The 25,571-nt window shown below is 47.1% G+C and overlaps 10 protein-coding genes across 10 annotated transcripts; 5 read left to right on the top strand and 5 right to left on the bottom strand.

Moving 5' to 3' along the window:
* Positions 1-38: 38 nt before the first annotated feature.
* AFUA_6G06445 (HCNGP domain-containing protein) lies at positions 39-1,171 on the bottom strand. The gene is made up of 3 exons (XM_077804994.1): positions 923-1,171; positions 818-869; positions 39-756 (listed from the first exon to the last, which is right to left on the bottom strand). Exons 1-3 carry the CDS (start codon positions 1,004-1,006, stop codon positions 197-199), a joined length of 696 nt encoding a protein of 231 aa, XP_077661128.1. The 5' UTR covers positions 1,007-1,171; the 3' UTR covers positions 39-196.
* Positions 1,172-1,424: 253 nt separating this feature from the next.
* Positions 1,425-2,266, top strand: prs3 (proteasome core particle subunit beta 6; the record flags this gene model as incomplete). Its single annotated transcript, XM_745443.1, has 2 exons — positions 1,425-1,522; positions 1,579-2,266. The coding sequence occupies 2 exons, from the start codon at positions 1,425-1,427 to the stop codon at positions 2,264-2,266; spliced, it is 786 nt and encodes a 261-aa protein (XP_750536.1).
* Positions 2,267-2,504: 238 nt separating this feature from the next.
* On the bottom strand, positions 2,505-3,471 carry AFUA_6G06430 (pre-rRNA-processing protein PNO1; the record flags this gene model as incomplete). The annotated part of the gene is made up of 3 exons (XM_077804993.1): positions 3,312-3,471; positions 2,616-3,262; positions 2,505-2,561 (listed from the first exon to the last, which is right to left on the bottom strand). The coding sequence occupies exons 1-3, from the start codon at positions 3,388-3,390 to the stop codon at positions 2,505-2,507; spliced, it is 783 nt and encodes a 260-aa protein (XP_077661127.1). The 5' UTR covers positions 3,391-3,471.
* Positions 3,472-3,600: 129 nt separating this feature from the next.
* On the top strand, positions 3,601-6,232 carry AFUA_6G06420 (mitochondrial distribution and morphology protein). Its single transcript, XM_745441.2, has 4 exons — positions 3,601-3,655; positions 3,766-4,572; positions 4,633-5,858; positions 5,918-6,232. Exons 1-4 carry the CDS (start codon positions 3,616-3,618, stop codon positions 6,047-6,049), a joined length of 2,205 nt encoding a protein of 734 aa, XP_750534.2. The 5' UTR covers positions 3,601-3,615; the 3' UTR covers positions 6,050-6,232.
* Positions 6,233-7,526: 1,294 nt separating this feature from the next.
* Positions 7,527-8,624, bottom strand: AFUA_6G06410 (uncharacterized protein; the record flags this gene model as incomplete). The annotated part of the gene is made up of 2 exons (XM_745440.1): positions 7,527-7,710; positions 8,290-8,624. The coding sequence occupies 2 exons, from the start codon at positions 8,622-8,624 to the stop codon at positions 7,527-7,529; spliced, it is 519 nt and encodes a 172-aa protein (XP_750533.1).
* A 2,970-nt stretch (positions 8,625-11,594) lies between these two features.
* Positions 11,595-16,121, top strand: AFUA_6G06400 (GTPase-activating protein BEM3; the record flags this gene model as incomplete). The annotated part of the gene is made up of 1 exon (XM_745439.1): positions 11,595-16,121. The coding sequence occupies one exon, from the start codon at positions 11,595-11,597 to the stop codon at positions 16,119-16,121; it is 4,527 nt and encodes a 1,508-aa protein (XP_750532.1).
* A 570-nt stretch (positions 16,122-16,691) lies between these two features.
* AFUA_6G06390 (uncharacterized protein) lies at positions 16,692-16,880 on the bottom strand (the record flags this gene model as incomplete). The annotated part of the gene is made up of 1 exon (XM_745438.1): positions 16,692-16,880. One exon carries the CDS (start codon positions 16,878-16,880, stop codon positions 16,692-16,694), a length of 189 nt encoding a protein of 62 aa, XP_750531.1.
* Positions 16,881-17,814: 934 nt separating this feature from the next.
* AFUA_6G06380 (18S rRNA methyltransferase BUD23) lies at positions 17,815-19,072 on the top strand (the record flags this gene model as incomplete). The annotated part of the gene is made up of 2 exons (XM_745437.2): positions 17,815-18,164; positions 18,256-19,072. Exons 1-2 carry the CDS (start codon positions 18,142-18,144, stop codon positions 19,070-19,072), a joined length of 840 nt encoding a protein of 279 aa, XP_750530.2. The 5' UTR covers positions 17,815-18,141.
* Positions 19,073-19,593: 521 nt separating this feature from the next.
* AFUA_6G06370 (isocitrate dehydrogenase (NAD(+)) IDH1) lies at positions 19,594-21,493 on the bottom strand. The gene is made up of 5 exons (XM_077804992.1): positions 21,278-21,493; positions 21,044-21,104; positions 20,899-20,973; positions 19,911-20,814; positions 19,594-19,850 (listed from the first exon to the last, which is right to left on the bottom strand). The coding sequence occupies exons 1-5, from the start codon at positions 21,308-21,310 to the stop codon at positions 19,763-19,765; spliced, it is 1,161 nt and encodes a 386-aa protein (XP_077661126.1). The 5' UTR covers positions 21,311-21,493; the 3' UTR covers positions 19,594-19,762.
* Positions 21,494-21,507: 14 nt separating this feature from the next.
* Positions 21,508-22,766, top strand: AFUA_6G06360 (mating alpha-pheromone PpgA; the record flags this gene model as incomplete). Its single annotated transcript, XM_745435.2, has 2 exons — positions 21,508-21,968; positions 22,060-22,766. Exon 2 carries the CDS (start codon positions 22,458-22,460, stop codon positions 22,764-22,766), a length of 309 nt encoding a protein of 102 aa, XP_750528.1. The 5' UTR covers positions 21,508-21,968; positions 22,060-22,457.
* Positions 22,767-25,571: the final 2,805 nt, after the last annotated feature.

Genomic DNA, 25,571 nt, shown 5'->3' with positions numbered 1-25,571 from the left:
AGGTTCAGATAAATACAATAGAATAGTGAATATATATATCTATGAAATAATTCTCGTATGTCGAGGGTTCTATTCCTGGAAGAACCTTAAAAATGACCCGCTGATCTCCTAGCTACTCTTTCATTGCAATGTACTCTGGATGTCTGAGAGATTCCTGCCTCTCCCAATTGATTTTACACGTACATTTACAGACAGATCACGTAGTGTTGGAGTCCATGGTAACGGAAGGCACGAAATCAATGCTTTCCCTCTGTCCCGTACGCACTCTTTCTTCAAACTTGTTGTTACTTTCTTTCTGTGACTTCAACAGTTCCTCCTTGTAACCCCAGCTCGGTAAACCAGAGGGGTTCCATAATTCAGAAGGCAGAGAAGTATTGTATTGCGCTCGTTCGTCGATCCCTGCATGATCCATCAATTTTGGTAGGAGACTGGGATTTCTGAGTGACGACGAATTTGCTAACTTCTCATTAAAATGTGTACCTTGCTTTTTCAATGACAGAAAATGGGTAAACTTCGCATTAGCCATAGGCTCGGGTGAGCCAGGAGGCGACGGGGGAATGTCCAGATTGGCCACAGGAGGTAGAGTTAGATCGTGAATCAATGTGCGTGCTGCTGAGGCAGGGGACAATTGCAATTCGGTAGGAAGTTTGTTGGAAGATGGCGCTTCATCGTGCAACGGTCCCATAACGGGCCCGCTAGGTGCTTTGGAACGAGCTTCGTCTGTAAGATTATGGTCGTTGGTGTTTTCCGTTTGAGCTATATCGGTGTAACATGATTTTCTTTAGCTAGAGAATAACTGGAAGAAGAGGTAGCTTACTTATACGACCAGTGGTCTCTAACGCTTCAGTTCCCTGGTCTCTCTGCTCGATCTGAAATTCAATATTAGCAAACGGATTCAGACGTAGCGATCCAAAACGTATACATTCGACGTTTGTGAAGAATGTTTGGGTTCACCCTCATCCTCGCTACTGCTGTGATATGCGCCGAGACCCAGCAAGCTCGTCATTCTTCAAAAAGTGTACAGGAAGCGTAGGAATGCTGTTCAAGAGGCTCCTCAACCGGCCGTTCTTACCGGTGCACAAGATTAAAACCTCCACCGAATAAATCAATCCAGAGAGGATACTTGAGAATCGAATTAGCACATGGTTATGTTTATTTCCGGTATTCATGGTGTGCCTGTTCAACCAACTCAAGCAAGCCAGCCACATCAAGCCACCTGTGGCGTAAGCTATTAAATTAGCTAAGCAGAAGGCAGCTGCAGCATCGCGTCAGATACCAACCCAGCACAACCATCCTACAACCTCACAGCAATCACACTCACCATCAAGATCGCACAAATTGACGATACAGCGGCCATCGTGTCCATAAGACTACAGGTCTTACCTCTTTTTGCTTCGCTTTAATCCAGCCAACCATCAAGGAAGATGGCCTCGGTCATCGCTCACGACCCTCAAAGTGAGGCTATCGGATATTCCTTTGCTCAGCAAAGCAGCACCGCAGTCAGAGAACACTCATTCTACCCGTATGTAACAGGTCACTCATACATAATAAAGAACCGTCACTGACTTCTGGTCTAAGTTATACCGACAATGGCGGCTCTACCCTAGGAATCACAGGATCCGATTTTGCGATTCTAGCGGGTGATACCCGTTCTGTTGCCGGTTACAACATTAATTCTCGCTACGTTCCCAAGGTTTTCAAGATTGGAGGTGATGCCGAGACAGGGGAGGGTGCCCACATTCTGCTCTCGGTCGTGGGTTTCGCTGCAGATGGTCAAGCACTCAAGGAGCGGCTAGATGCGGTGGTAAGGATGTACAAGTACCAGCATGGAAAGCCCATGTCTGTACGAGCTTGTGCTCAACGCCTATCGACTATTCTATACCAGAAGCGCTTCTTCCCTTACTACGTCCATGCAATCCTTGCGGGCTTGGATGAAGAAGGCAAAGGGGCGTTGTACAGCTACGATCCAGTCGGCTCGTACGAAAGGGAGCAATGCCGAGCAGCAGGGTCGGCAGCGAGCTTGATTATGCCTTTTTTGGACAATCAAGTTAATTTCAAGAATCAGTACATCCCAGGCAGCGGGGAAGGACATGCCCTTGAACCCAAGAAGGCAGAGCCATTACCAAGGGCGACAGTCGAACAACTAGTTCGGGACGCATTCACTAGTGCTGTTGAGAGACATATCGAAGTCGGAGATGGTTTACAGATGATGGTGATCACCCAGAGAGGGATAGAGGAGATTTATACACCTTTGAAGAAAGACTAGAGGGGTTACTCTTGAGTATCCTCACTTGTTTGTTCTGTCTTACTCAACAGTTCATCCAAATATGTAATGACAGGCACGAGAGGGAATATCTTTGCTTTTGGGAGCAACTTTTTATTGTAAACATCACATCACAAATGTATCGCATTCCAACACTGGCTATCATAACCCTAAACGCCCATGTCATGCCAAGTAAGGTTGTCGTCAAACCGAGGAAGAAAATAACAAAAGAATATAGGTATCAAAATCGCTCCTTCATACGAGACGCCACTTTACGCAGGTTTCCATACACCTTACCCTACTATGTATTAGCAATTGCTCTTCAGACGGGCAATGCGACGCAACAACTTACCGGAGGACTGCCCAAGATCAGAGAAACAATGGCTTCTTGGGCGATTCCCAAATCTCTGAATCTGCCCAAAATGGTAACCTTTGTGCCCTGAAGCACGACCCGTGTTCGGCTTGCGTTTTCGATGGCAAACTTGGTCTTTCCATCCTTGCCCGCAATTCGCCCAATAGCGCGACTAAGATGTTCTCCGTTCAACGAAGCCTTGACATCACGGATCTCAAATGAGCGAATATACAGGTCATCAAGCCTCAATAAGGCAATGGCATCGTCGACATCGAATCCAAGTGTGAATGCCTTTACAAAATCTTCGCCTTTCTGTAACGCTCCTGTGTCGGTGGTGAATTTAGAGGTACGCAGTTCGACCGCTCGGTTCTTGATGTTCATTCGCACTTGTAGTTTGAGATGCTCAACCAGGGGCGGGTAGATCTTAGGCCAATTTGCCTTTAAGGGTGTCATACGGTGAGGAGGAACTGGCACCTTTCGCGTTTCAACTCGCAGTACGGTCCCGGCATCCGTTATTGGTGTAAACACTGGCCGGCTCTCTTCATCAATGCGCATGTCGCTGTGCTGGGCGGATTCCGTGGGAATCGGAGATGGTGCTTCTCCCTGGCCGGATGCTTGAGCATCTATCAAAATCTCATCGTCTCGCTCTTAAGATTGTTAGGCGATTGTACGGATCGAGTCAATGACTGAACAAACCTGAAGAAAAAGTCAAAGACGGCTCTTCGGCCGAGAGTGGCTCATCAGACTTTCGAAGAAGCGCTGTCGGTGCTGGCATTTTCGTCGTCTATCTATCGCTATCTCCAGTATTGAATCTCTGTAGATAGGAATCCCTGATGATCACCTGAGGGGCTTGTTATCACAAATTTTATGGGCAGCGGTAGGGAAATGTGCATGTGGGTCGTGGATTTTTCAGTTGCAAACAAGACAAACATCTGGTGTGCGGGATGATTTCATGGAAAGATTTATGTCTGGGCAGCGGCGAGAAGCTCTCAAAAGTGTAATGTTTAGTCTCTACTTCTCATTGTGGAACTCAAGCCCAGGTATTTCCCACCATATTTGCTCCTAACCTTTGCAGCTTTTTGTACTACAAAGGTCATTTCCACGTCCTCTTTCTGTGGACTGACTCTCTGTTTGTGAGGAAAATGTTCAGAATGTGACGGCATCATGTCCTTCAACTTCGGACGCAGGCTGTACACCAGTATCTGGGATACAGCACATCCTCTGCTTGTGCGTGAGCTCCGGAACAGCCGCATGACCTTTTTCTTTGAATCACCGAGCACAGGAAATTGGTTCCGGAGATTTCTGTTCAATACTCATGCACGGAAGATATCATCATTGCCGCCACGGACGAGACATATTACCAAGCGCTTTGCATCTGGTAGCTTCTTTATGCTCGGGATTTCCCCAAGTCCGTGTGCAGTAGAGGCTGGGACGTCTTGCGCAATCAGTCCAGAGAAATTCGTCTCGCAAAGTCACTTACTGGATAGGAAGTTTGTTTGCGCGTCACTTTACACGTGGAAACGGGGTTTGCACACAACGAAGGATGATGATGGGTTAAAGTCAGAACAATCGAATGAGCTTCTCACCAATGATAGCAATACCTCTCCCTCTCCGTCTCGGGAAACTGCGGATAGCGATACTCGGTCTGGGACCATGAAGTCACAAGAAGAGCATATTGAGGGATTCACAAGCCGGCACATCATGAACCGTCTACCCCACATGTCACATCTGCATCGACCTACGAAAGAAGAATTGCTAGCTGCAGCCAATGGCTTTTGGTCTCGCTTGAAAGTGCGATTCAAGTGGTTCTCTATCCGTAGCGTCCGTCCCTTCAATTTTGATGAGATTACTGCACTTTTTTCATGGGTGCTGCTGGGTCATGTCGTATGGATCGTCCTAGGAACTACCACGTTCTTCTCGCTGTTGATAATCGCAATAAATACGGTGCTGGCTCAAGGTATGTTTCGAGGCATTGACCGACGGTCTTACTCGAACTATATGTACTAACGTCTATAAGAAACGTTGGCAGGATGGGTGGGCAATTATCTCACCAAATCATCAGGTGTGAAGGTTGTCTTTGAGTCCGCTATTGTACCTAAATGGAAGGACGGCGTTATAACCTTCAAAAACGTGTTCGTCTCAAGACGCCCGGGACAGGGAACAGGACACGTCAGTAAGGGTTCGTCGAAGACGGCAGCTGCCGTGGCTGCCGCTGCCGCCTTAAGCGGGAGTTCTAGCCCTGAGCCATTTTCGGATCAGCAATCGATACCCGATGAGGAGGACACGAATTACACTCAGTTTGACCTGTCCATTGAGACAGTTAACGTTACATTGTCTTTCACAAAATGGATCAATGGGAAAGGGCTTCTGCGCGATGTCGAAGTCAAAGGAATCCGAGGGGTTGTCGACCGAAGATCTGTTCACTGGTCGGACGACCATTTGGATCCAAAATCTTATCGACACGAACATCATCCTGGGGATTTTGAGATTGACTCATTCAAAATGAGTGATGTCCTTGTTACGGTCTACCAGCCGGGTAACTTCAGACCTTTCTCTGTGAGTATATTCTCATGTGACCTTCCACAACTGAGAAAGCAGTGGCTTCTCTATGACTTCATGTCGGCGAACATGATGACAGGGTCTTTCGACAATTCCTTGTTCACGATTCACCCGCGACAAAGTCACAGCTTTGCGAGTGCCGAGATGGATAACAAAATTGAGGCGGATGGCAAACCCAGCACATGGAAGAAGCACAGCAGGATACGCATCGATGGGCTAAACATCGATCATCTCAATCGGGGGGTACAAGGCCCCTTTTCTTGGATATATGAGGGAACCGTTGATATCGTTGCCGACATCATGTTTCCAGCGGAAAATGATGAAAGTCTGGCGCAAGTAATGGCCGGCCTCTACGACCGGTTAGAAGCAACCGTCATATCCAACCAATATCAGGAACCAGACTCACGCCGTCAACCTGGAATGGATGGTACTGCTTCGAGCGACGATAAACGCTTTTTAGTCACTGATCTACGGCTTCAGTTGAACAACGTTAGGGCAGTGGTGCCTTTGTTTAACCGAGATCTTTCGTACATAAACAACGCGCTGATACGCCCCATTGTGGCCTACATCAATTCGAGACGAACTTTCATTCCCATCCATTGCCGTCTTGTCAAACGACTTGCCGATTTTGACGGTAGTTGGACGACCTTTGACAGCGGGCTCATGGATGACCTTTCGGCCGCGGTAAGCTTCCCACGCGCGATTGGTATTCATACATACTAATTCGGTTTGTTTTTCTATAGGTATATGACGCATTTGCGCGGGACGTGGTGGATGAGCAAGCGCGCAAACGGCGATTCAAGAAGGTTGGCTTCTGGTCTCTTCAGCTGGCCGCTCAAGCAATATTTATGGGAATGGCGGGAAACATAGCATGAGTTATGTATGTATCATCTTATGTATTTCTATGGTGTTACACTGGGTTTCTGGGAAGGAAAGCAGATCATTGCGGCACGAGGCGTTATAGAGACAATCCCCTCCATTTTTATATCAAGCCCTCTGAAGGCAGACCAGGCCTGTGTACTAGTTCTTTCCCAGCTAAAACAATTACCGTTTAGAGCAAACCCTCGCTTTCTCCATTTCGATCTTGTTACCAGTGTCCCATCTCTCTGTGTTGAGCTCTGAGATTCTACAGCTCTTAGTGGCCAAGATCCTTAGAAAGAAGACACAGTGTAAGCGTCAAAACTATACACAGATGCCAGTGCTGTTTCAGTATTATCAGTAATATTGGTGATTGTAAGGCTGCCGCCTCAAGAAGTGATCGGCTCCCAGAGCCCAGATGGAGCTAGTCGCCCCGCCGCAGCGGCCAACTGCGCAAGTTAAGATTTTTGCTATGCCACTGGTTTCCCCACCTGCGGGAACCTTAAAGTCTAGGCAATAGTACAGTAAACCCCCACTATAAACAGCTCTGATAGAGAAACATATATTTCTAGTCTTAGTTGCTAAAGAATCTAGTATAAGGAATTTCTAATATAAGGAAGCAAAAGTCGATCTCTCATATATATGTAATTCAAAATACTATGTAACGATTTTTGACTCTCCCTCTCCGCTAAATTCTCAAACTGAACATTTCAACATTCCGAACACGCCTTTCTTGTCCCGGTTCACTTTGGATGATATTAGTCATAGCACAAGGACACTAGCATTGGTGCCATGCCTTCCATATGCCTGTTAAGGATATTGAAACTTGGAGCGGTGTTGCCCGCACCATCCGACCGCCGTCCAGACATAGTAAGACAATTAAGACTACAGTTACAGACAGTTAGATCTTAGAATGACGTTAAACAGGCTGAGAAACGTGCCAAGGAACCATTCATGATGGTGACTGGTGAGCATCATCATTATCATCAGTATTGTATGATCGAAATTGATTCAACCTCCGCATGGCTGAAGTACTGGTCTCTAACCTTGTTGATCAATCGGGTCGCCTTCTCCCGGGGGCATGGTTGATAGTTTACCTGCTTGGCGCCGAGGGACCAGATGCAACATCAAGAATAGCAGCACTGACAGGCATCATCACTGTTCCAGATGTAAGTCATGTAACTGATTCAAAGTGCTGGTCAGAAGCCAAGCGCATCCTTATAATTGGACAGTCCCTAAACTATTAGCCTCTTTGTAACTTTAAGAGCCTGAACGAGGGCGCACTTGCGTAAGTCTAGTTGAAAAAGTAAATAACAGCACTGAACGGGCCTCCCATGCTCACTTCGTGTTAGTAATTTTACTACGCTATATCTTCTCTAGTAAAAGGAGATATGCACCATGACTGCGCCGTAAGAGGACAATATTGACTAATGTATGCCGTAATGGAATAACCCCTCGGCAACGAGTCAATTCGAAATATCCCTGTTGACCCTGCTAGACCCATCCGCTGGGCAACTGCGCTTCCTTGACCCCCTCATCAATGACCTTCTGAGTGATATCGCCAAGTCTACTGGCAATACCTCTGTCTGGGGTCAGACGTTGTACTTTAGTCATATTGGCGTCAATGCATCCTGTCGATAGGCATGATTCATGGTCGACGGAGAGCCCGCAGCAAGTTCTGCTACAGTCGGCGTCTCATTAACGACCAGAGAGATTGCAAGTAGATTTCGCCTTCGCTCACCATGGCTAAATTGACTTAAAGAATCACCGTGTCTGTATGATGATGAAAATAACGACCTTTTGTTGACCAAATTGAGCCGCAACGCAGCTAGCATACATAGCGGACAGTAGGTCATATGCATGGATGACAGAGCCGACTTAAGAGAGTGCGTAATCTACTGTTTGACATGAGCGGGAACCAGAGTAGTGGGTGGTACTTAGGCTGATTAGTTTGTGTTGTTGGTCGTACTCGTACCTATCTTCCCGTTATATTGTTGAAGCTGGGCCAATCCGCTTTCAGGAATAGCAATATCACGTCTGCCAAATTAGCGGCCTGGGGGAGTCTACTCTACCAAGGTATGTTATGCCTTCTGACCACCTTTACTGCGGGTATACAAGGTTAAGGAATACCAACATAAAGGCAACTACATTGGTCAGTGTCATCCACTGCCTTCGGCATGATCAGCCGTCTCAGCCATCAAGCTCCCCAACGACCTTGCAGAGGCAATCTGCGGTGACCTCGCGTTATGAACATCACCGACCTCCCTGAGGCATCTTGATGCCGATGCGGTCCGGATCTGCAAGGAGCACACGGAGGGTGTCAATGTCGTCGAGACGACCCTCGACAAGCGCGACTGCAGGTTTGGCAACTCTCTTGGTTGCAGTGTTGGCGGATACTGCTACAAGTCCTGTGCCCAGCCCGGCTCTGGACACTGGTGCTGGACAGCACATAACAATGGATTTAGGGACTGAGTCAGGTGCAAGAGTGTGAGGAATGTATTTGTGGGGATCAGTGTGGTGCCGGTGATTGCAAGGCACGTGGATGCAGCTGCTACGCGTGCGTAGCCTGTGGAAGGATTGGGACAGAAGCATAGTGCCATGTACTGCATCTCTACCTGTACGCTACTTGGTCTGATGTTAGGAAGCGGGAAGCCCCATGCTGCCAGATATGTTACATGTGAACAATAAGGAAGAAATTCATTAAAAGTGAGTGTGTGAAAGCAGTGAGACAAGCTGTGAGCGCCCTAGGCCTTACTCAGAAGAAATGCAGTCTTTAGGTCTCAGGCACATTGTTCCTGCATTCTGACTGCGTCGCAAGAACCCTAAACCCTATATTGCTGATATATCCCTAGCAATGGGGTCATATCCTGACGTCTAATTTGAACATCACCAAAAACTCTAGACTGAATGCTGCTCGTGATTCACGACTCTATTCATGACCTGGTTCTATAAACATGAGAGTCCTGTTCCTTGAAACAAAGGAACTATTTCATAATACAATAAGCTAAAACAAGGTACTGTTCCGGGCGAGGGCACCATACACTCGGAGTATACATAGCATATCTAGGCGGATTTTAAAATTTCGTTTCCATTGAACCAAAAAGGTTAAAATCTCAAGGTAAAGTACAATCTATGGCGTTTTGGGATATACAGACCCTTATATTGATGGGTTCAAAAAGGTTAAAGCCATGATCTTAATACTTTCCCTTGACCGCACCCAGCCAGAAAGGGTGTATGTGGGACATCTAGTAATGTGGTATTCTTTGTTAGACCATGTTCCCTTTTTCTCTTTTCCTTGTCGGCAAGATAGGATGATGGGATAGGGTGGATAGTTGATGGCCACTTACATTTCACACTCCCCTCCCTCGAGCCAAAAACTCTTTAATAGGACGTTCTTATCCTCAGCTAAGTATAACTTAGTACCTGTGAAGCTGCGTTGGTCATTATATGCACACTTAGGTCTTGACGGAAAATCCCATCTCTAATTAGAAGTTAGAGGAAAGCTCATGTGGAAATAGGAAAGCTGCTTGAAGATCATTTATTTACACGCCAGTCATGGCCATGCTTTTCCATGGGCCTTGGGATGATGACCTGGCAGTGATTGCATAAATCTATAAAATTATAGTATCCATTACATAAGCTCTTCAGTGCCTTCTTGCTGGTTTGTTTTATTTCTAGTATTTACACTGTTTATAGTGTTCTAAAGCAATCTAATCAACATCAAGTTAATAATGCAAGTGTGCGCATCAAGCCCGTCATGCTGGTTTGACTGCACTATTTTTGCATTAATATCCTGAGGAGTAGCCTCTGCCTGCATCATCATGTCCACTTACTCTGGGTTTTGATTATAACCTACGCAATCATGTACAGATATCAAGCTACTTCCTTATGCAGTTCCCTTATCAAGCGGGTGCAACTTTGGAACTAGAGGTTGCTGGCACATATAATCCACTATAGTGCTCCGGATTAGGGTGCTTCACAGCCTAATAGCTTTCTATATTTCTGCTCGATATTAGCATTTACCTTCAGATAGGCGATATGATTATATTATGTTTGTGCTGAGAGGGCTGCTTCTAGTTTTCAGGCCCATCCCTATTTATTATTAAGATATCCTGAAGTTGCTGAAGGACTTCTGTTTGCTCTCTGACAATAAGGCTTCTATTTTCATAACCAATGTATCTAGATCACTGCATTTTGCTATGCATTTTATAGTATTTTTTTGGAAAGTTTCAAACTGTCCTTCTCTTTAGGATCATCATCATCAAAAAGGTTTATGGGACCAACAGCAAGTGCTCCAATAGCCATGCCACCTGAAACACTGGGAGGTACACCAGACTGCAGCTCTCGGAGTCATTACTGGAGGAACATCAGAAGCTGTAGCTCCAACAGTCACGGCACCAGGGACATTGGGAAGAACACCAGCCTGTGCAGCTTCGGAGTCGTTGCTGGCAGGGATGTCTGGAGAAATACTAGAAGCCGTAGCCCTAACAGTTATGCTATAAGAGATCCTGGGAGGCATACTAGGCTGTGTAGCTCCAGATTCATTATTAGTGAAATCTCCAGGTGGAATGCCAGAGGTGGTGGTTCCTCAGCACCAGGTATCGGCCATGATTTTGCTGTTAGTGTGAATCAAGTGGTGGAGGATAAAGACCGCAGGATTGGGACCAGATGGCCCAACTCTGGAAGCTGTATCAACAGAGCCCCATGCGGAGTGATACTTTCTTTGAAATACACTCTGATAGGCTGTGATCTGATAAATAGAAGTTGCTCTCCTAAAACAGATAATCTAGGGTTAGAGATTTTGGACCAGATTACCAGAAGAAATTTGAATACATAGAGGAAAGGCACTATCAGGCTCTTGATAGTATGTCCTGTGCAATACTGAGAGCTATATTTACATGGCCTGCACTAAAAATTCCATGGTTAACAGCAGATATGGCCCCGAAATCCATGGCGTCACCGAACATGCGCTCGTTGCCTTGAACCAAGGGGCAGTGAGAAACTACGCTCCAAGCACACTTCCTCATATTGCACCGGGAAGCGACGTGAGTGAGCCTAAGTCACAGATATGTACTGATTTAGTTAGAGAAATATATATTTCTAGTGTTAGTTGCAAAAGAATCTGGTATAAGGAAATTTCAATATAAGGAAGCAAACGTGGGTGTCTTCAATAGTTACTTATATCAGGCGTTTATGTAATATCATCCTTGCTCTACAGCTGACTTTAATTGCCCGACTAAAATACTTCTCAAAGGATAGACATTGTGTTATTTTCTTATTTGGAAAATACCATGTCCTTATCAAGGACTACATTTCATCTCAATGATGCCGCCCTGAGATATTTCAACACTAGCAACGAAATAAATACCACAAGCTTACACAATAGGTATTAGTTGACTGAGCTGTGATCGATAGCCATTCATTATTTGTCCTCAAGTGCGACCCCTGGCGCCAACCCCTAAGTCTGTGCCGACCGGTTTCCCTTAGTGTCGAATCATATTACCTGCCCGGCTGCTCACCTCCTCATGCTGACTTGAGCTTCGACTCCTTAACGAGCTCGCCATGTCGCAGCTTCGGCACGGCAGCGACAACAATCCCAGTCTCAACCAGCCATCTGCAGTGTACCCTGTATCACAACAAGCGAGGGATGCAGGATTCCCACGTTCCCCATTGACAGGAAGTCTTATTCCTCGTGACTACTTAGTTACGCGAGCTGACGCCCAGCCCTTACGTTCTGGGGTTGTGGCTGTTACTGACCCTAGCAAACCAATGCCTTCCCCCTTGAATACAAGTGACCATTGTCGAGAAAACCGTCAAGACAATTCCAGCGTGTTACAGAGTCCTGTATCTCCTCGATCATCCGTTAAAACAGCTCCGCCGCCCAACCATTCTTCGACCAGCCGGATAGTCCATGCTCCATCTCCCTCAAAACCATCCGGTTCTGGCCAGGAGTCAACCACATCGTCGGCAGGCGATAGGGTGTGTGGTGACCCGAAACAGCATGATAGAGGTGTGATTGCGATCGCAAACGACATCGGAGCCCGCAAATTATCGGATACAGGTGACTCTGTGCAGTCACCAACATCATCACCAGTATCACTACTGGACTCCTTGCAATCAATGTCTGGGGACCGAACACCCGGGCACCGTATTATGCCCCGCACTTCGTCAATTGATTCTGCAATCTCCTCTCTATCGTCAGCGTCTCAACCCCACAAGTCGTCGTTTGATGCCAGCGCGGTCAGCCAAGCTGACATCGATCGCCTTATAGCAACCGCAGGATCAACCGAAGCTGTTATCATACACCTTCTGAAGGAGAAGCATCATGCAGCGTCTCAAAATGCGCAACTCTGGCGATTGGTGGATAAGCAGCGGACTTTGATACTCGGCCTGAATAAGGATCTTGAGCGTGCCTTGAAAGAGAAGGAGCGATATAAGAAAAGGGCCAAAGAGCTACAGAACTCCATACCACCGGTGCCACCCACTAACGATCACATCGTTCAGTCTCGAAGCGCCGATACTTCGGCCATCCCTGCCAGCCGCGATTTATCAAAGCAAGAACAGGCCCAGGGCGAATCATCAGAGGCGAAGAGCACGAATGCGGGCATGCAGGATCTCTGTGACAGTTCCGTTCTCTCCCCGAATGCGAAAGTAGATCGTCGGTCTCCTGCCGGAGCAGACTCTCCGCGCCTGAATACAACATTTGACAACGAATTTTCGCGACCCGGACAAATAGAGGAGCTCGATCAGCAATCTAATTCGCAATCGCTCGCTTACGCGCGGAAGGAAATGTTATCGGCGAGCCCAACTTCCTTGGCCAGTTCTAGCTCAGCTCTGAACGAGACCCTCCCATCGGAGGAAAGTCAACAGAGGCTTCCTCATCCTTCCCGCAAGCCTCCCCCTGCCCCCTTGAAGCTCGGACAAACACAGCGTGTGGCTATGGAAAACTCAGGCAATTACGATTCCGAATCCGATTACGAAGATATTCTTGAGGTGGACGAATTGCCGGTTGAGCGTGGTAGGCGGAAAACGAGGGATGATGACGATCGAGAACGGGAAGCAGCCCTTGACAAGGAAATGGGCGCTCTTAAGGCTACTGGAGAAGAACCACCACAAACATGCGATCCCAGTCATCTTTTGGGCAAAACCCCTACCGGGGGACTGACCGCCGGGGTATCTAAGGACCTGTGGCAACCCATTTCGTCGTCCTCTCCAATTGAACGTCAGGATTCTCTAAATTCTGCTCAAAACCCTCAGAAAATTCATGCACCATCTTTGAACGATCAATCTGCATTCGCAGTCCCCAAAAGTCCGGGACTGCCTCTCAGCCCAAGACCAGAAGACCGCCCTATAGGCTCTCCCTTGCCCCGGATGCCCAGGGAAGTGCCGAACTCCCTGGCACATCTGCCGATGTCTTCAGAGAATAGCCTCGCAGGCTTGGCCCTCTCCCCGCGCCCTACTAACCATCCGAATCCCTCTGCTACCGGAGCCTCTAAGCCTAACGATACTAGTCCTTCGCATATTGATGCTCACAGGCATATTGCCACAATCAACCATGGCTCGAGAAAGGACACTCCTCGGTCACATTGGTCTCCTGCCCGCGAGATATATCAAGGCTTGATGTCGGAGGATTACCCCGGTCTTCTTTTGCCTCCGAACGCCCTTCCTTTGATACGAGTGAAAGTCTCTTCGTCGCGACTTAGGCCTTCTAGAAACAGCTATCTGGCACCAAAGCCTTCCGAAGAAGAGCCGGTATTCACCCTGGGTGTTTTTTCGCGGTCAGAAAACTTGGAACTTTGGCGCGTAGAGAAGGTCGTCGCGGCCCTCCCGCAGCTGGATCAACAGATAAGACAATCGTCTGCTTTGTGGATGAAACTGCCAGATAGATCGATCTTCAGCGGCCATTCCCCCGCGAAAATTGATGCGAGACGTGCGGCCTTGAATTCCTACTTCGAAGCTCTACTTGATACACCCGTAGACGAGAGAGCGGCATTAGCGATCTGTCAATTTCTTACTATGGATGCAATCGAGCCGCGAGATGACGAGTCAAGTTTGCTGAAGGGCAACTGTAAAGCGGCATCGGAAGTTTTGCCAGGTCAAGATAGAAAACCTCAAAAGGAGGGTTATTTGGCAAAAAGGGGCAAGAATTTTGGCGGCTGGAAAACACGATACTTCATACTTTATGGGCCTGAGTTGAAGTATTTTGAATCGCCAGGCGGTCCTCACCTCGGAACAATCAAGATTTTCAATGCTCAGATCGGCAAGCAATCTCAGCCCGCAAATAACACAAACAACCCTTTGTCCGGGCCCGAAGATGACTCTGAAAACCAATACCGACACGCTTTTCTCATATTGGAACCGAAAAGAAAAGACTCATCAGCGCTCGTGAGGCATGTGCTCTGTGCCGAGAGCGATGAAGAAAGGGATGCTTGGGTCGAAGCACTCCTGGCTTATGTTGATGGGCAATCGGATAATGAGGGCACAGAGAACGCGTCGCCGCAGAGTCAAGTTTCAACCCAGGCAAGGCATCTCTCTCAGTCAACCTCAAAACCTAAACTTTTTGCGGGTGGGAGCAAAAAGAGCGGCAAGGGGATGAACAACGCGGACGCGGACCTGACTGATACTGTGCAAGGGTTCAGTTATGATGATGCTGTTCCTGCTGAACCGCCCCTTCTGGGTCCTCCATCCGAAAAACAACCACCGAGGTCCCCTATGTCCCCTTTAGAGGCAGCAATGGAACCTTCGGACACGAACCCGGCTTCGGACCATGTTCAGCTCTCATCTAAAGTGATATCTGGACCTACCAACGGTACAGTGATCCAGGATGCAGGGGCCTGGGGCAATAAAACCGTCACTACTACCAAGGAGAAGAAGCGCAGCATCTGGGGTTTCCGCACAAGGTCATCGTATGATCTTGCCTCGCAGCTACAGGCGAGCCAAGAACCTTCGTCAGCTCAAGCTGTCGTGAATCCTTCTACAGAAAGAAAAGACCTCGTTAGGCCTGTATTCGGAATACCACTGGCAGAGGCTGTGCAGCACTGCGCCCCGCATGGTATCGACGTCGATTTACCAGCTGTTGTCTATCGCTGCATTGAGTATCTCAAAGCGAAGGGAGCAGCAACAGAGGAAGGTATATTTCGATTAAGCGGTTCCAATGTGGTCGTCAAAGCGTTGAAGGAACGCTTCAATACTGAAGGAGATGTCGACTTCCTTGCTGGTGATGAGTACTACGATGTTCATGCTGTGGCCAGTCTTTTTAAACAATATTTACGGGAGCTCCCAACAACTGTTCTTACACGTGAACTACATTTGGATTTTTTACGTGTTCTCGGTGCGTGCCGCTGCTTTCCCTCGTTTCTCCACTTGTTCCAAGGCACTATACTGATTAAATCCTATTTAGAATTGGATGAGCGACAGAAGAAAATCCTGGCGTTTAATTCACTTGTCCACAGGCTCCCGCGACCAAATCTGGCCCTATTACGGGCACTAGTTCAATTTTTGATCATCATTATCAACAACTCCGATGTGAACAAAATGACAATCAGAAATGTCGGCATTGTCTTCGCACCAACGCTTAACATTCCAGCCCCTGTATTCTCCATGTTCCTCACGGACTTCGAGAGCATATTTGATAAGATGCCAGAAGGTTGCTCAGAACCAGTCGAGCTTAAAGTTGATCGTCCGGCGCTTCCGGAAGACATTCGCTCTCCGCGCCATCAGATGTTCTCAGATTTGCCCACGCCTGCTTATAGCCAAACAACCTTTCGCAGACCGACAGAAGTGGTTGATGATTCACGCCATGACACAGGGTTTATTTCAATTCAGCCAACTTATGAGCAATCCTCTCATAACCTAGTGGAACATTACAACCAGCAGCCGGATTCCGCAGCTATGAATAGAATGTTGATGCCTAGCGTTGATAGTTCCCGATCTGCTAAGGCCAAGAGAAGGGAGAGTTCTATGCTGTTCATGGAATACAACCACCAAGACTCAGGTCTCCCAGCTATGCGCAATGATCAGAGTAAGAGTCCGCCGATTACGCCCGAACTCAGTCATCGTTTGCAAACTGACCTGAGAGAATCCAGGTGAATGATGAGATAATCCTGTATCGAGTGGAATTCCTGGCCACACCAATACCACCAAGGCACTGACGTCCTTCGCTGCCTTTGAATCTATATCCACACCATCTTGCCTTCGTCTCGTTGCATATTATGTGCATTTTATTCATCAACTTTTAACCTTGCATTATTTTTATTTCTAGGTCTTTTTCTTTTATGACTAAGGTTAATGTCAATTACGATTTGGACGGATGTGGAATGATATTCATGAAGCCATACATATGATGAAGGAGCTGCATTGGAGGCACTCAATGTTAATGTTAATTGTTTGAATGAATATATCTTGGCAACCGTGGCCTAAAAGTCAGTGACTCAATCATCTGATACAGATGTGTTTGGACACAGTTTTGTGACCTTGGCTGACTGAGTGCACGCTTATATCAAGCAGTATATATTTTGAGGCTTCCAAGCTTTGTATCAAAGTGTACTTTGTTTATAACATTCTGCCCAGTTTTTCACTTTGCAAGTTCTATCGGAACAAGCAAATCAAAAACGCAGACTAGTATGGCTGATGTACGAACGGTGGTGGAAGAGTTCACATCTAGAATCTTCTTGTCCTCTCACTCCTCCAGAAGCCCATCAGTGCGCCGTTTTCGCTAATCCAATCCCTGACGCCGTCTACCACGGCTTTTGCCATCCCCTTATTCTTCATTTTCCCTTCTGATGACAGAGCAATGCGAGTACGTCCACCGGTAGGAACATGCTCGCCTGTCGCATACTCAGATCCCATACTTGGCAAGACATTTTCCCCTGCACTGAGACTGACAAAAAGGGCAAATGGAACTAGCCACACGCAGAGTCCAAAGTAAGAAGCCACCTCGGTGAAAGTCGGTATATCTTCGATATCAACCTGGTACGGCTGACGCCAGTTGGCACCCACTCGTGATGAGGGTAACGGTTTCGAAAAATGGCGGAACCAGAGCCAGTGATTTAAGCCGACGAGAACACATGATAAGATAAATAATGGATCAGAGAGTTTGACGATTGGGAAACGTCGCAAATTGCTCGCGTACACGATGTGTGAGCCGATACTGAAGATGGAGAGGAAGAAGGGAAATCGATCGAAGAGGAAGAGAAGAATCTGGATGACGATGATACTGTATATCAATCGAGTCAACACCCGACGTGCGAAGACTGTATGTTCTTCCACAAGTTCTGATAGATAATATAGACCCGACGCTAATGCGAAATTAGTTCAGATGTTCTGGAAACTGTTACAAGCTTCTCAAAGCGAGTTTAGGCTAGTCGTGCATAAAGTGAAGCACCACCATGGGTTTCATTTTCGGGCTGCCTACCTATAGCTAGCGTTAGGAAAGTAAATCCTACAATGACCCCTAAGTAGCCGACAAGAGGTAGGATCCACATCTCGAGATAATAAGGTGGTGAAGCCGAAAGTAGAACGTCAAGCTGTCCCTGGAATAGCTTTGGAAACGAGTCGACAAGGAGGGAGTCGAGCGGGAAACAAATAAAACCCAAGAGGAGAGTATTGAATGCCAGTGCCTCTATAACATGTCGTGAGAGGGCATCGAACACAGCGTCTGGGCGTTATGGTGGCCAGTCATGTCTGGTAGGTTCGGTAGTCTACAGTGGACACCTACCTTATCTCATCAGCTGGACGTTCTCCATCCATAACCAGACGCCTGCGATTTGGTGCCTCAGGCCCAGGGTGGGCTAGCGGGCAAATCAGCCACCGTGCTGTCATCAGATAGGGGAAATGGTGGATAAAACAGAGATGGGAAAAAAAAAAAAAGGAGAAAATTCCTCACCCCAATAGCGAGATATCTTTTAAAGAGTGAACGAGACGAAGGCAGCCTGGTTACCAAATAAACCTCCCAGCACAGTGCTGTTCACAATTACTATTGAAGAATTCTCATTCACTCCTGCTGAACTGAGACCCTGCCGAGTCACAAGAAGCAGTGAAGCTTCTCCCCCTCTGGTGTTTTCCGATACATATCTTTGGTGGATCTGCGATTCATTTCACCTTACCAACCATGTCACGTCCTGAGGATGTTCTGTGGGTTATCTCGATGCGCAAACATTTAGTCTAGTTGTTGTTTCCTTTAAGTTTGGTGCTGACATGAGTTTTCGAATCCCCTACGCAAAAGGCCTCCCGATCTTTTCTACGATGACAATGAATCCCGGAAATACACTACTTCATCCCGTATTCGTAACATTCAAGCAGATATGACCCATCGAGCGCTGGAGCTCCTTGACCTTCGTTCTCCGTCGCTCATCCTCGATGTGGGGTGCGGTTCCGGGCTTTCTGGCGAGATCCTTTCCCAAGTTCCTCCTCAGCAGGGTGGACCTCATACCTGGGTCGGAATGGACATTTCACCAAGCATGCTTGATGTGGCACTGCAGCGAGATGTTGAGGGTGACTTGCTCCTGGCTGATATTGGACAGGGCGTGCCATTTCGGCCTGGCACCTTCGACGCGGCTATCAGTATCAGTGCTATCCAGTGGTTGTGCAATGCGGAGACAAGCGATGTCAGCCCCGAGGGCCGTCTTCGTAGATTTTTTGAAGGATTATACTCCAGTCTTCGCCGAGGGGGGCGTGCTGTCTGCCAGTTCTATCCAAAGAATGATGCGCAACGGGCCATGATTAGCGGCGCTGCCGTAAGAGCTGGCTTCGGAGCTGGTATCTTAGAAGATGACCCTGGCACAAAGAATGCCAAATTATATCTTGTGCTGACCGTCGGAGGTGGTGGACTGCATGGCGATATTACTGGTGTTGTCCAAGGCATGAACGATGTTGACATCTTAGATGCCAGGAAAAAAGCCGCGGAGCGCAGCAAGGTCCAGCCATCCAGAAAAGGAGATAAAGCATGGATTTTGCGCAAAAAGGAACAAATGGCGAGGAAAGGGAAAATTGTGAAAGCAAATTCCAAATACACCGGAAGAAAGAGGCGTCCTGCGTTTTAACTTGAGATGCTCTGTCCGGTCGTGTGCCACAATTTACACAGCTCTGGTCACTCTTCCATTGCGAGGAGTACTGCTGAACCGACGAAACGCAGTGGTCAACAGATCCCTTGCTATAGACTACTTGGCGGAGCGCTTGTTCGTGCAGTGAACTGGAATGCGTAGTCATCCGATACATTGTTCGTTTGACATCTCGACGAAAGGCCTTCCTGCACTCACGAGGATTACAGATTATTTAACAGATGGGTCGGTCTCGAAGGGATGCTTTCAGATCAGAGCCGCTTCTCACAGGGACCTATTGGTTCGGTATGGGCAGAGGGCCATCCTCTAAGAGATTCCGTTGCTATGTCAAGCCTGGGATAGGACGTCTCATGCTGTGTGGAAGCTAGTCGAGCAAAGATAGGCTCAAACATCACTGCCGATCGATGATACCCTTAATTTGGACAAATGCAAACTTTCAAGCACCTTAACTCATAACGACGCACCTAACACTTACTCCCTATCCCACAGTCATGTGTAAAGCCTTGAATATATAGTAGACGTCTTATTGAATTGTATGCGGTTGCAAGTGTTACAAAGTATAAGCATAGGTCTGAGCAGCTAGCAAGGTCTCCAGGAAACACGACAACAGACCCTTTGTTTTTGTCGTCATCGTGAGAATTGCAGAAAGGATATGAGTGGTATCGGGAGTAATTACAGGGCAGCCTCCATCTTGTCCAAGACGGCTCTAGTGAACTCGTGAGTGGTGGCTTGTCCACCCATGTCGCGAGTTCTCGTTTTACTGAAGATGTGAGAATTAGCGGAAACTGGACCATCGAAAAGACGATGGCAATGAACTTACCCTTCACCAATCACATCATACACGGCCTTGGAGATTCTGTTTGCGTGGTCGTCCAAGCCAAGGTGGCGAAGAAGCATAGATCCAGAAAGGATCATAGCACTGGGATTAGCCTGATCCTTGCCCTTGATATCGAGACCAACGTGACGGCAGCCGGGCTCGAAGACCGCAACGTCACGTCCCATGTTACAGCCAGGAACCACACCAGGTCCACCGACAAGGGCAGCGCCAACGTTGGATAGAATGCCTCCGTACAAGTTGGGCATGACCATCACGTCGAATTGCTGGGGCCGAGAAACGGCCTGCATGGATGCATTGTCGACAATCATGTCGTTAACTTCCAGAGTAGGGTACATCTCGGCGACCTTGTGGAAAGTACTGCGAAACAAGCCATCGGCGAGTTTCATGATGTTTGCCTTATGGATGCAGGTGACCTTCTTTCTGTTGTTGGCGAGAGCAAATCCGAACGCAAATTTAGCGATGCGCTCTGACTTTGCACGGGTGATGATCTTCAGCGACTCAACCACACCCTGTACTGACTGATGCTCGAGACCAGAGTATTCTCCCTCTGTATTCTCACGGATAATGCAGAGATCAACGTTCTCATGCCGTGTCTTGTAGCCGGGAATATTCTTGATCAGAACGATAGAAGCGAAGATATCGAGTTCCTGACGGAGAGCAACGTTGAATGATTGGTGACCCGAGCGCTCAACAGGGGTGAACAGGATACCCTTAAGACCGAGCTTGTTGCGTCTCAGAGAGGCAATTGATTCCTTGAAGAGCTCCTCCGAATGCTTGTTGCCTGTATCAACACCGCTGACATCTACCTGCTCCCATTCAATAGGGACGTTGTCGGCCTTGAAAATGGTCTTGACTGACTCGGCAACTTCCGCACCGATACCATCACCTTTGCATCACAGAGGAAAAATTCTCATGTCAGCGATACCGACTACTCACATTCGGGGCAAGGCTTGGGGTGAGCCATAGGTACCTGGAATGAGAGTAACGGTGTACTTTCCGCCATACTTCGTGGGCTTGAAGATGTCAGACTGCACGCTAGCAAAAGCTGAAGACCCAAGTCAGTCAATGTTGTAGGAAAACAGCTAGCCCTGCTGCAAAAGCATGAAGGTACATACATCTTGCTGGGATCGAGGAGTGGACGAGAGAGCCTGCACCAGCTGCGCGGCGTAGGAGAGCCTGCAGAGCAGCAAGACATTAGCTTTAATACACAGGAACATGACGTCGAGGCACTGGGAATGAGAAAGTTGCTGCGATGCTGCTGCCGGGCGGAGAAGGGAAAAATGGGACAAGAAATGAGAAAAAGCCCGACCACGAGTCACACAATCTATCTGATGTAGGGTTTTACTAACCTGCGCGGGCTGTGCCGTCCGCAAGGAGAACATTTTGGCAGGCAATGGACAAGAAAAGAAACTGGACAGGAGGAGCGGGGATGAAAAAGAATTGTTCCCTGGTGAGCAAGAAAACGCGCAGGCAAAAAGACAGATGGAGTTAGAAAACGAGATGCAGGGCCACAAGAAGGGGGCGCCGGAAAAAACGGCGGATCATCTCGGCATCCACCAAGGTGCCGTCCTTCCATGTATAATTTGCGCACCAACCTGTCTCAGAACACGGCCCGATCTTATCTTTCCCCCTCTCCGCGCCATAATATCATCAGTCCTCAACATAGGAGGTAACTATGCACTGAACATTAATCGGGAATGAATTCAAGAAGTGGGGAAAAATAACTGCTGAGACAATAATTGCTATAGTCTGCAAGTTATCCCCAGGCACTCTGACAAGTATGACTGCTGCGCACAGAGATACATCATGCTTTTTTTTTCTTTTTGTTGCTGGCGAGAGAGATTATTGTACCTCCTTGGTACCCAATGCGGATTTTCATCTGTTCTTTATTCACATCTGTTGCAGTCCATTCCGAGTTATATTTTCTGTTCTGGCAGTCTACCAATCAGCCTCATTACTTCTCTCGAATACCGCCGAAAGAAAGAGATGAGAAAAGGTTTACTTACTGAGGAGCTTTAACTTTATTGATGCCCCTTTTTGGTTAGAAATGTCTTTTGATACTATTGAATACATGAGTGCTTTGATCACCTGCTATTCGCATTTTGATCCATCATGATAACAGCTTCTCTAGGTGAATAACTGACCTGGGTGGATCCTGGCCAATTTCAATATACTACTTTAAAAATGTGGATCAATAACACAAAGGCTACCTCTTATTGAGAAGGTGATTTTGCGATTGCCATTGATTGAGATCTATTCACTGGATGCACACTTCTTATTCATTCCTCTGCTTCACAGCGTTCTCATCACATGTTACATAGAATCACTCAAGACTTGGGAATGTATCTCATGCATTGCATTTGGCAAGATCTCTGTACCATATGCCTACTTAAAGCTCTTGAGACCTGCCTCGAATCGATTCCTTGATAGCTATCAAAGTCATCAATTCGATTCCAGAGCCAGGTTTTACTTTGCAACCTACAGTGACACATTTCTTCTCTATATCTCCACTTCATTTGACCATCAAAAATGAAACTCCTCTCACTTGTTCTTGCTTCCTTCGCTGCCGCTGCTGTCCAGGCACACATTACGCCGTGGTGCCATCTTCCTGGTCAGGGTTGCTACATGCTTAAGCGCGCTGCTGACGCCTCGGATGAAGTTAGACGTTCAGCCAGTGCCGTCGCTGAGGCCGTTGCGGAAGCCTTCCCGCAGAGTCCGTGGTGCCATCTTCCCGGTCAGGGTTGCGCCAAGGCGAAGAGAGCCGCCGAGGCCGCTGAAGAGGTGAAGCGCTCTGCCGATGCCTTTGCTGAAGCCATGGCTGCTTTTGAGAAGGAATAGGCAAAGTTGGTGTTACTCCTTGCGGTCTTCCGCTAATGAGTTTTTTTCTATTCTTTTGCCTTTACCGAACCCCTTCTTTCTTCTCTGAAGCTATATGATCTTTACTTCTGTTGCAGTCGTTTCAGATACATTACAACCCCGAGTATCTCAGGCTGGTTATGATTCTTTACTGAGGCGAGATGTCACAGTTCTGATTTTGGCGCGCCATGTCCTATCGACATTCTCTTCAACCATGACTACAATTATCCTCTTGGCTGATGAGGTTTCGGGTGTGGGACCAAGGCAGGATCGTCTTGATACGTGGCGGCCTCATTTGTAGGGGAATATGCAGTGTCCCAACGCTGCCGGACGAGCAGAGGGTTTGCTTCCAAGTATTCGTTTTGATATTGTGTTTTGACATAGGGGGGTGGACATATATAAGGCGGAACGGCCTTGTGTTTCCATGGCACCCTGGCCAGACAACTAACTTGTCATTATTTCATCTTACGATGGTTGAGCTGGCACAGATCATTAACTTCCAAGCTGCTGCAAGATTTGCCTCACATTAACTTATGTGTACTTGTTTAACCTGAAGTAAGATGACGCGGATGAGGTGTGATGTTTGTAAGAAGCCGTGTCATAAAGTTCTGGAGAACATTCCCATAGTCTTTCGTCAAGCAACTAACTCCTTGAGTGCTGGGGCATCACAGTAACAGTGCACATTAATCCACTTTGGAGTAATCATGGTCTTCTTTGACTTTCACTAGTGTATAACGTGGAAGAGAGCGTAGCTACTTTAATGAATCACTATATACCTAGATACAATATAAATCCTCATCAGTGCATAGGTACGGTAGCATAAGATTTTAGATAAACAGAAGCGAGTCTCATTATTAAAGCCCCTGGAATTCTGACTCCCAAGGGTTACCTGAGAAACACAAGAAGCAGGATAAACCAGGCAGATTGCTTCAGTTGAACCAATTATTTCTAACCCTATAAAGGTATTCAAAACCAATAGTACGCTGCCAGACAGGCTGTCACCATGAGAGGTACAGGAATGATGCTCACTACCTTGGTGATCAAGCTCTCTAGGGCGATACGTTATGACTCTGATTTGGATATTTAGCCAGCATCAGATCGGATAATCTTGGTATATCCACAGATAACCCTGATGTGGCCGAGCAACCCCACCATCATCAAGACAGAGAAAAGGTCTCGCAGATGGGAAAATGTGGGAAATATGTGTTAGATCAGGGCTCCCAAGTGTGGCACAGCTTCGTAAGGTAGGTACCATAGGCTTGGAAATCTATAACAGCGTCAATTCGACTAGGCCAGAAGAACCAAGTAAAAGCTGTAGTGCTAATATATCGATTGTAAGCAACTCTGCACTCAGAATGTATTGGACTGGCTTACATCATTTAGGGCATTCCACCACTACCACAGGGCCCTGATATAGGATAGCCAGTCCTGCAGTTATACTAATATTTTCAGCTCTCCCAAGTAGGCTCAAAAGGACAAAGTACAATTGATACAGAGCAAAATCTATGCTGACAATACCAGATGAACAAGGGCAGAGTGATACGCTAAAGGATAATTCACTGTCATATCTCTAAACCATGTGTGAATTCATGGAATGACTCTGCTACGACTTGACTGGAACGTACATGGACTATCTTTTGTGGTCGTTCGGAGCCATGATATTGTACTCCGTACTTAGATACAGTTGCATGTCAAAAATCTGAATCCAGTGTATTTACTGCTAGGCAAGATTAGACAACAAGAATATTTTATATGCAGATTTGAATCTAATGATTCAATCCAATATTATGGAGCTCACAGATACATACATGTATATGTGGAGATAATTCTCTTTGAGATGCCAGAATAATATTATTATTGAGGGAGGTACTGACAGATTCAAATCTATGGATAACCTAGCATATTAGAGACTTACCTAATCTGGCATAGTGGTAAATACACCGATTCAAACTTCTGACATGCCACTGTAAGTCCCCATTCTTGTTATCATATTTCGCTTCGAGAGGGTTACGCCACCCAGGTGCATCCCAAGGTCATCGCTTAATATACCTAAGTTTGAGAAACATCACTCGCTATAAATAGACGGAAAGTCAACACTAGATATGGATTCTAAAGTAAGTTGTCGGATATTTTAAGCGTCACTTCATCACAATTCAGCTATAATGAGCAATGAAGCCCCTCCTGCCGATCAAATGCATCAGCTTAAGTCCATGGGCTCTGTTGCACCCTGGCGCGCCACATGCGAGGAATGATGGTAGTGTTGTGTGATACTATAAACGATCGGAGGGAGGACTTTTTTGTCCTTCGGTGGTTCAGACCCCACACTCATCTGTGTTGCAAAGAGCGTCGCAAGTTCATTCTGCATTGCAGTATTACTCTCAGATGCCGATAGGCCACACTGAATCAGTCATTAGTCAGGATCACAGACTAAGGATGGGCAAGGAAAGTTCCCCACCTCTGCACAATGTGAGTCCATGATGAATGCTGCTAGCGCGGTAGACACGTCTGTGATTTTTCCGCAAAAGGCACACGTATGCAGAATGGAGGAGGACATTTCGGGAGTGCTGGCCGACGTGTAGACAGAAAAAAGATTAATAAACAATTCTGTCTAGCGATTATGGGACGTCAAACAGGGGTGAGGGCGGAATATGCGTAGTATATTGAAATTTGTCTACAGAGCCTGGCACACAGAGACCGGAATCGAGCTGATGGCTCTACCACCAAGCAGAGATCAGAGAATTGGAAAGCGAACGGTTGGGATCCAGAAGGAGAAAAATTGAAGGACTT

This window comes from Aspergillus fumigatus, chromosome 6 (assembly GCF_000002655.1).
Source record: "Aspergillus fumigatus Af293 chromosome 6, whole genome shotgun sequence".
Taxonomy (NCBI): Eukaryota; Fungi; Ascomycota; class Eurotiomycetes; order Eurotiales; family Aspergillaceae; genus Aspergillus; species Aspergillus fumigatus.
The sequence above is the reverse complement of the archived record's forward strand: the minus strand, read 5'-3'. Positions and strand labels throughout refer to the sequence as shown.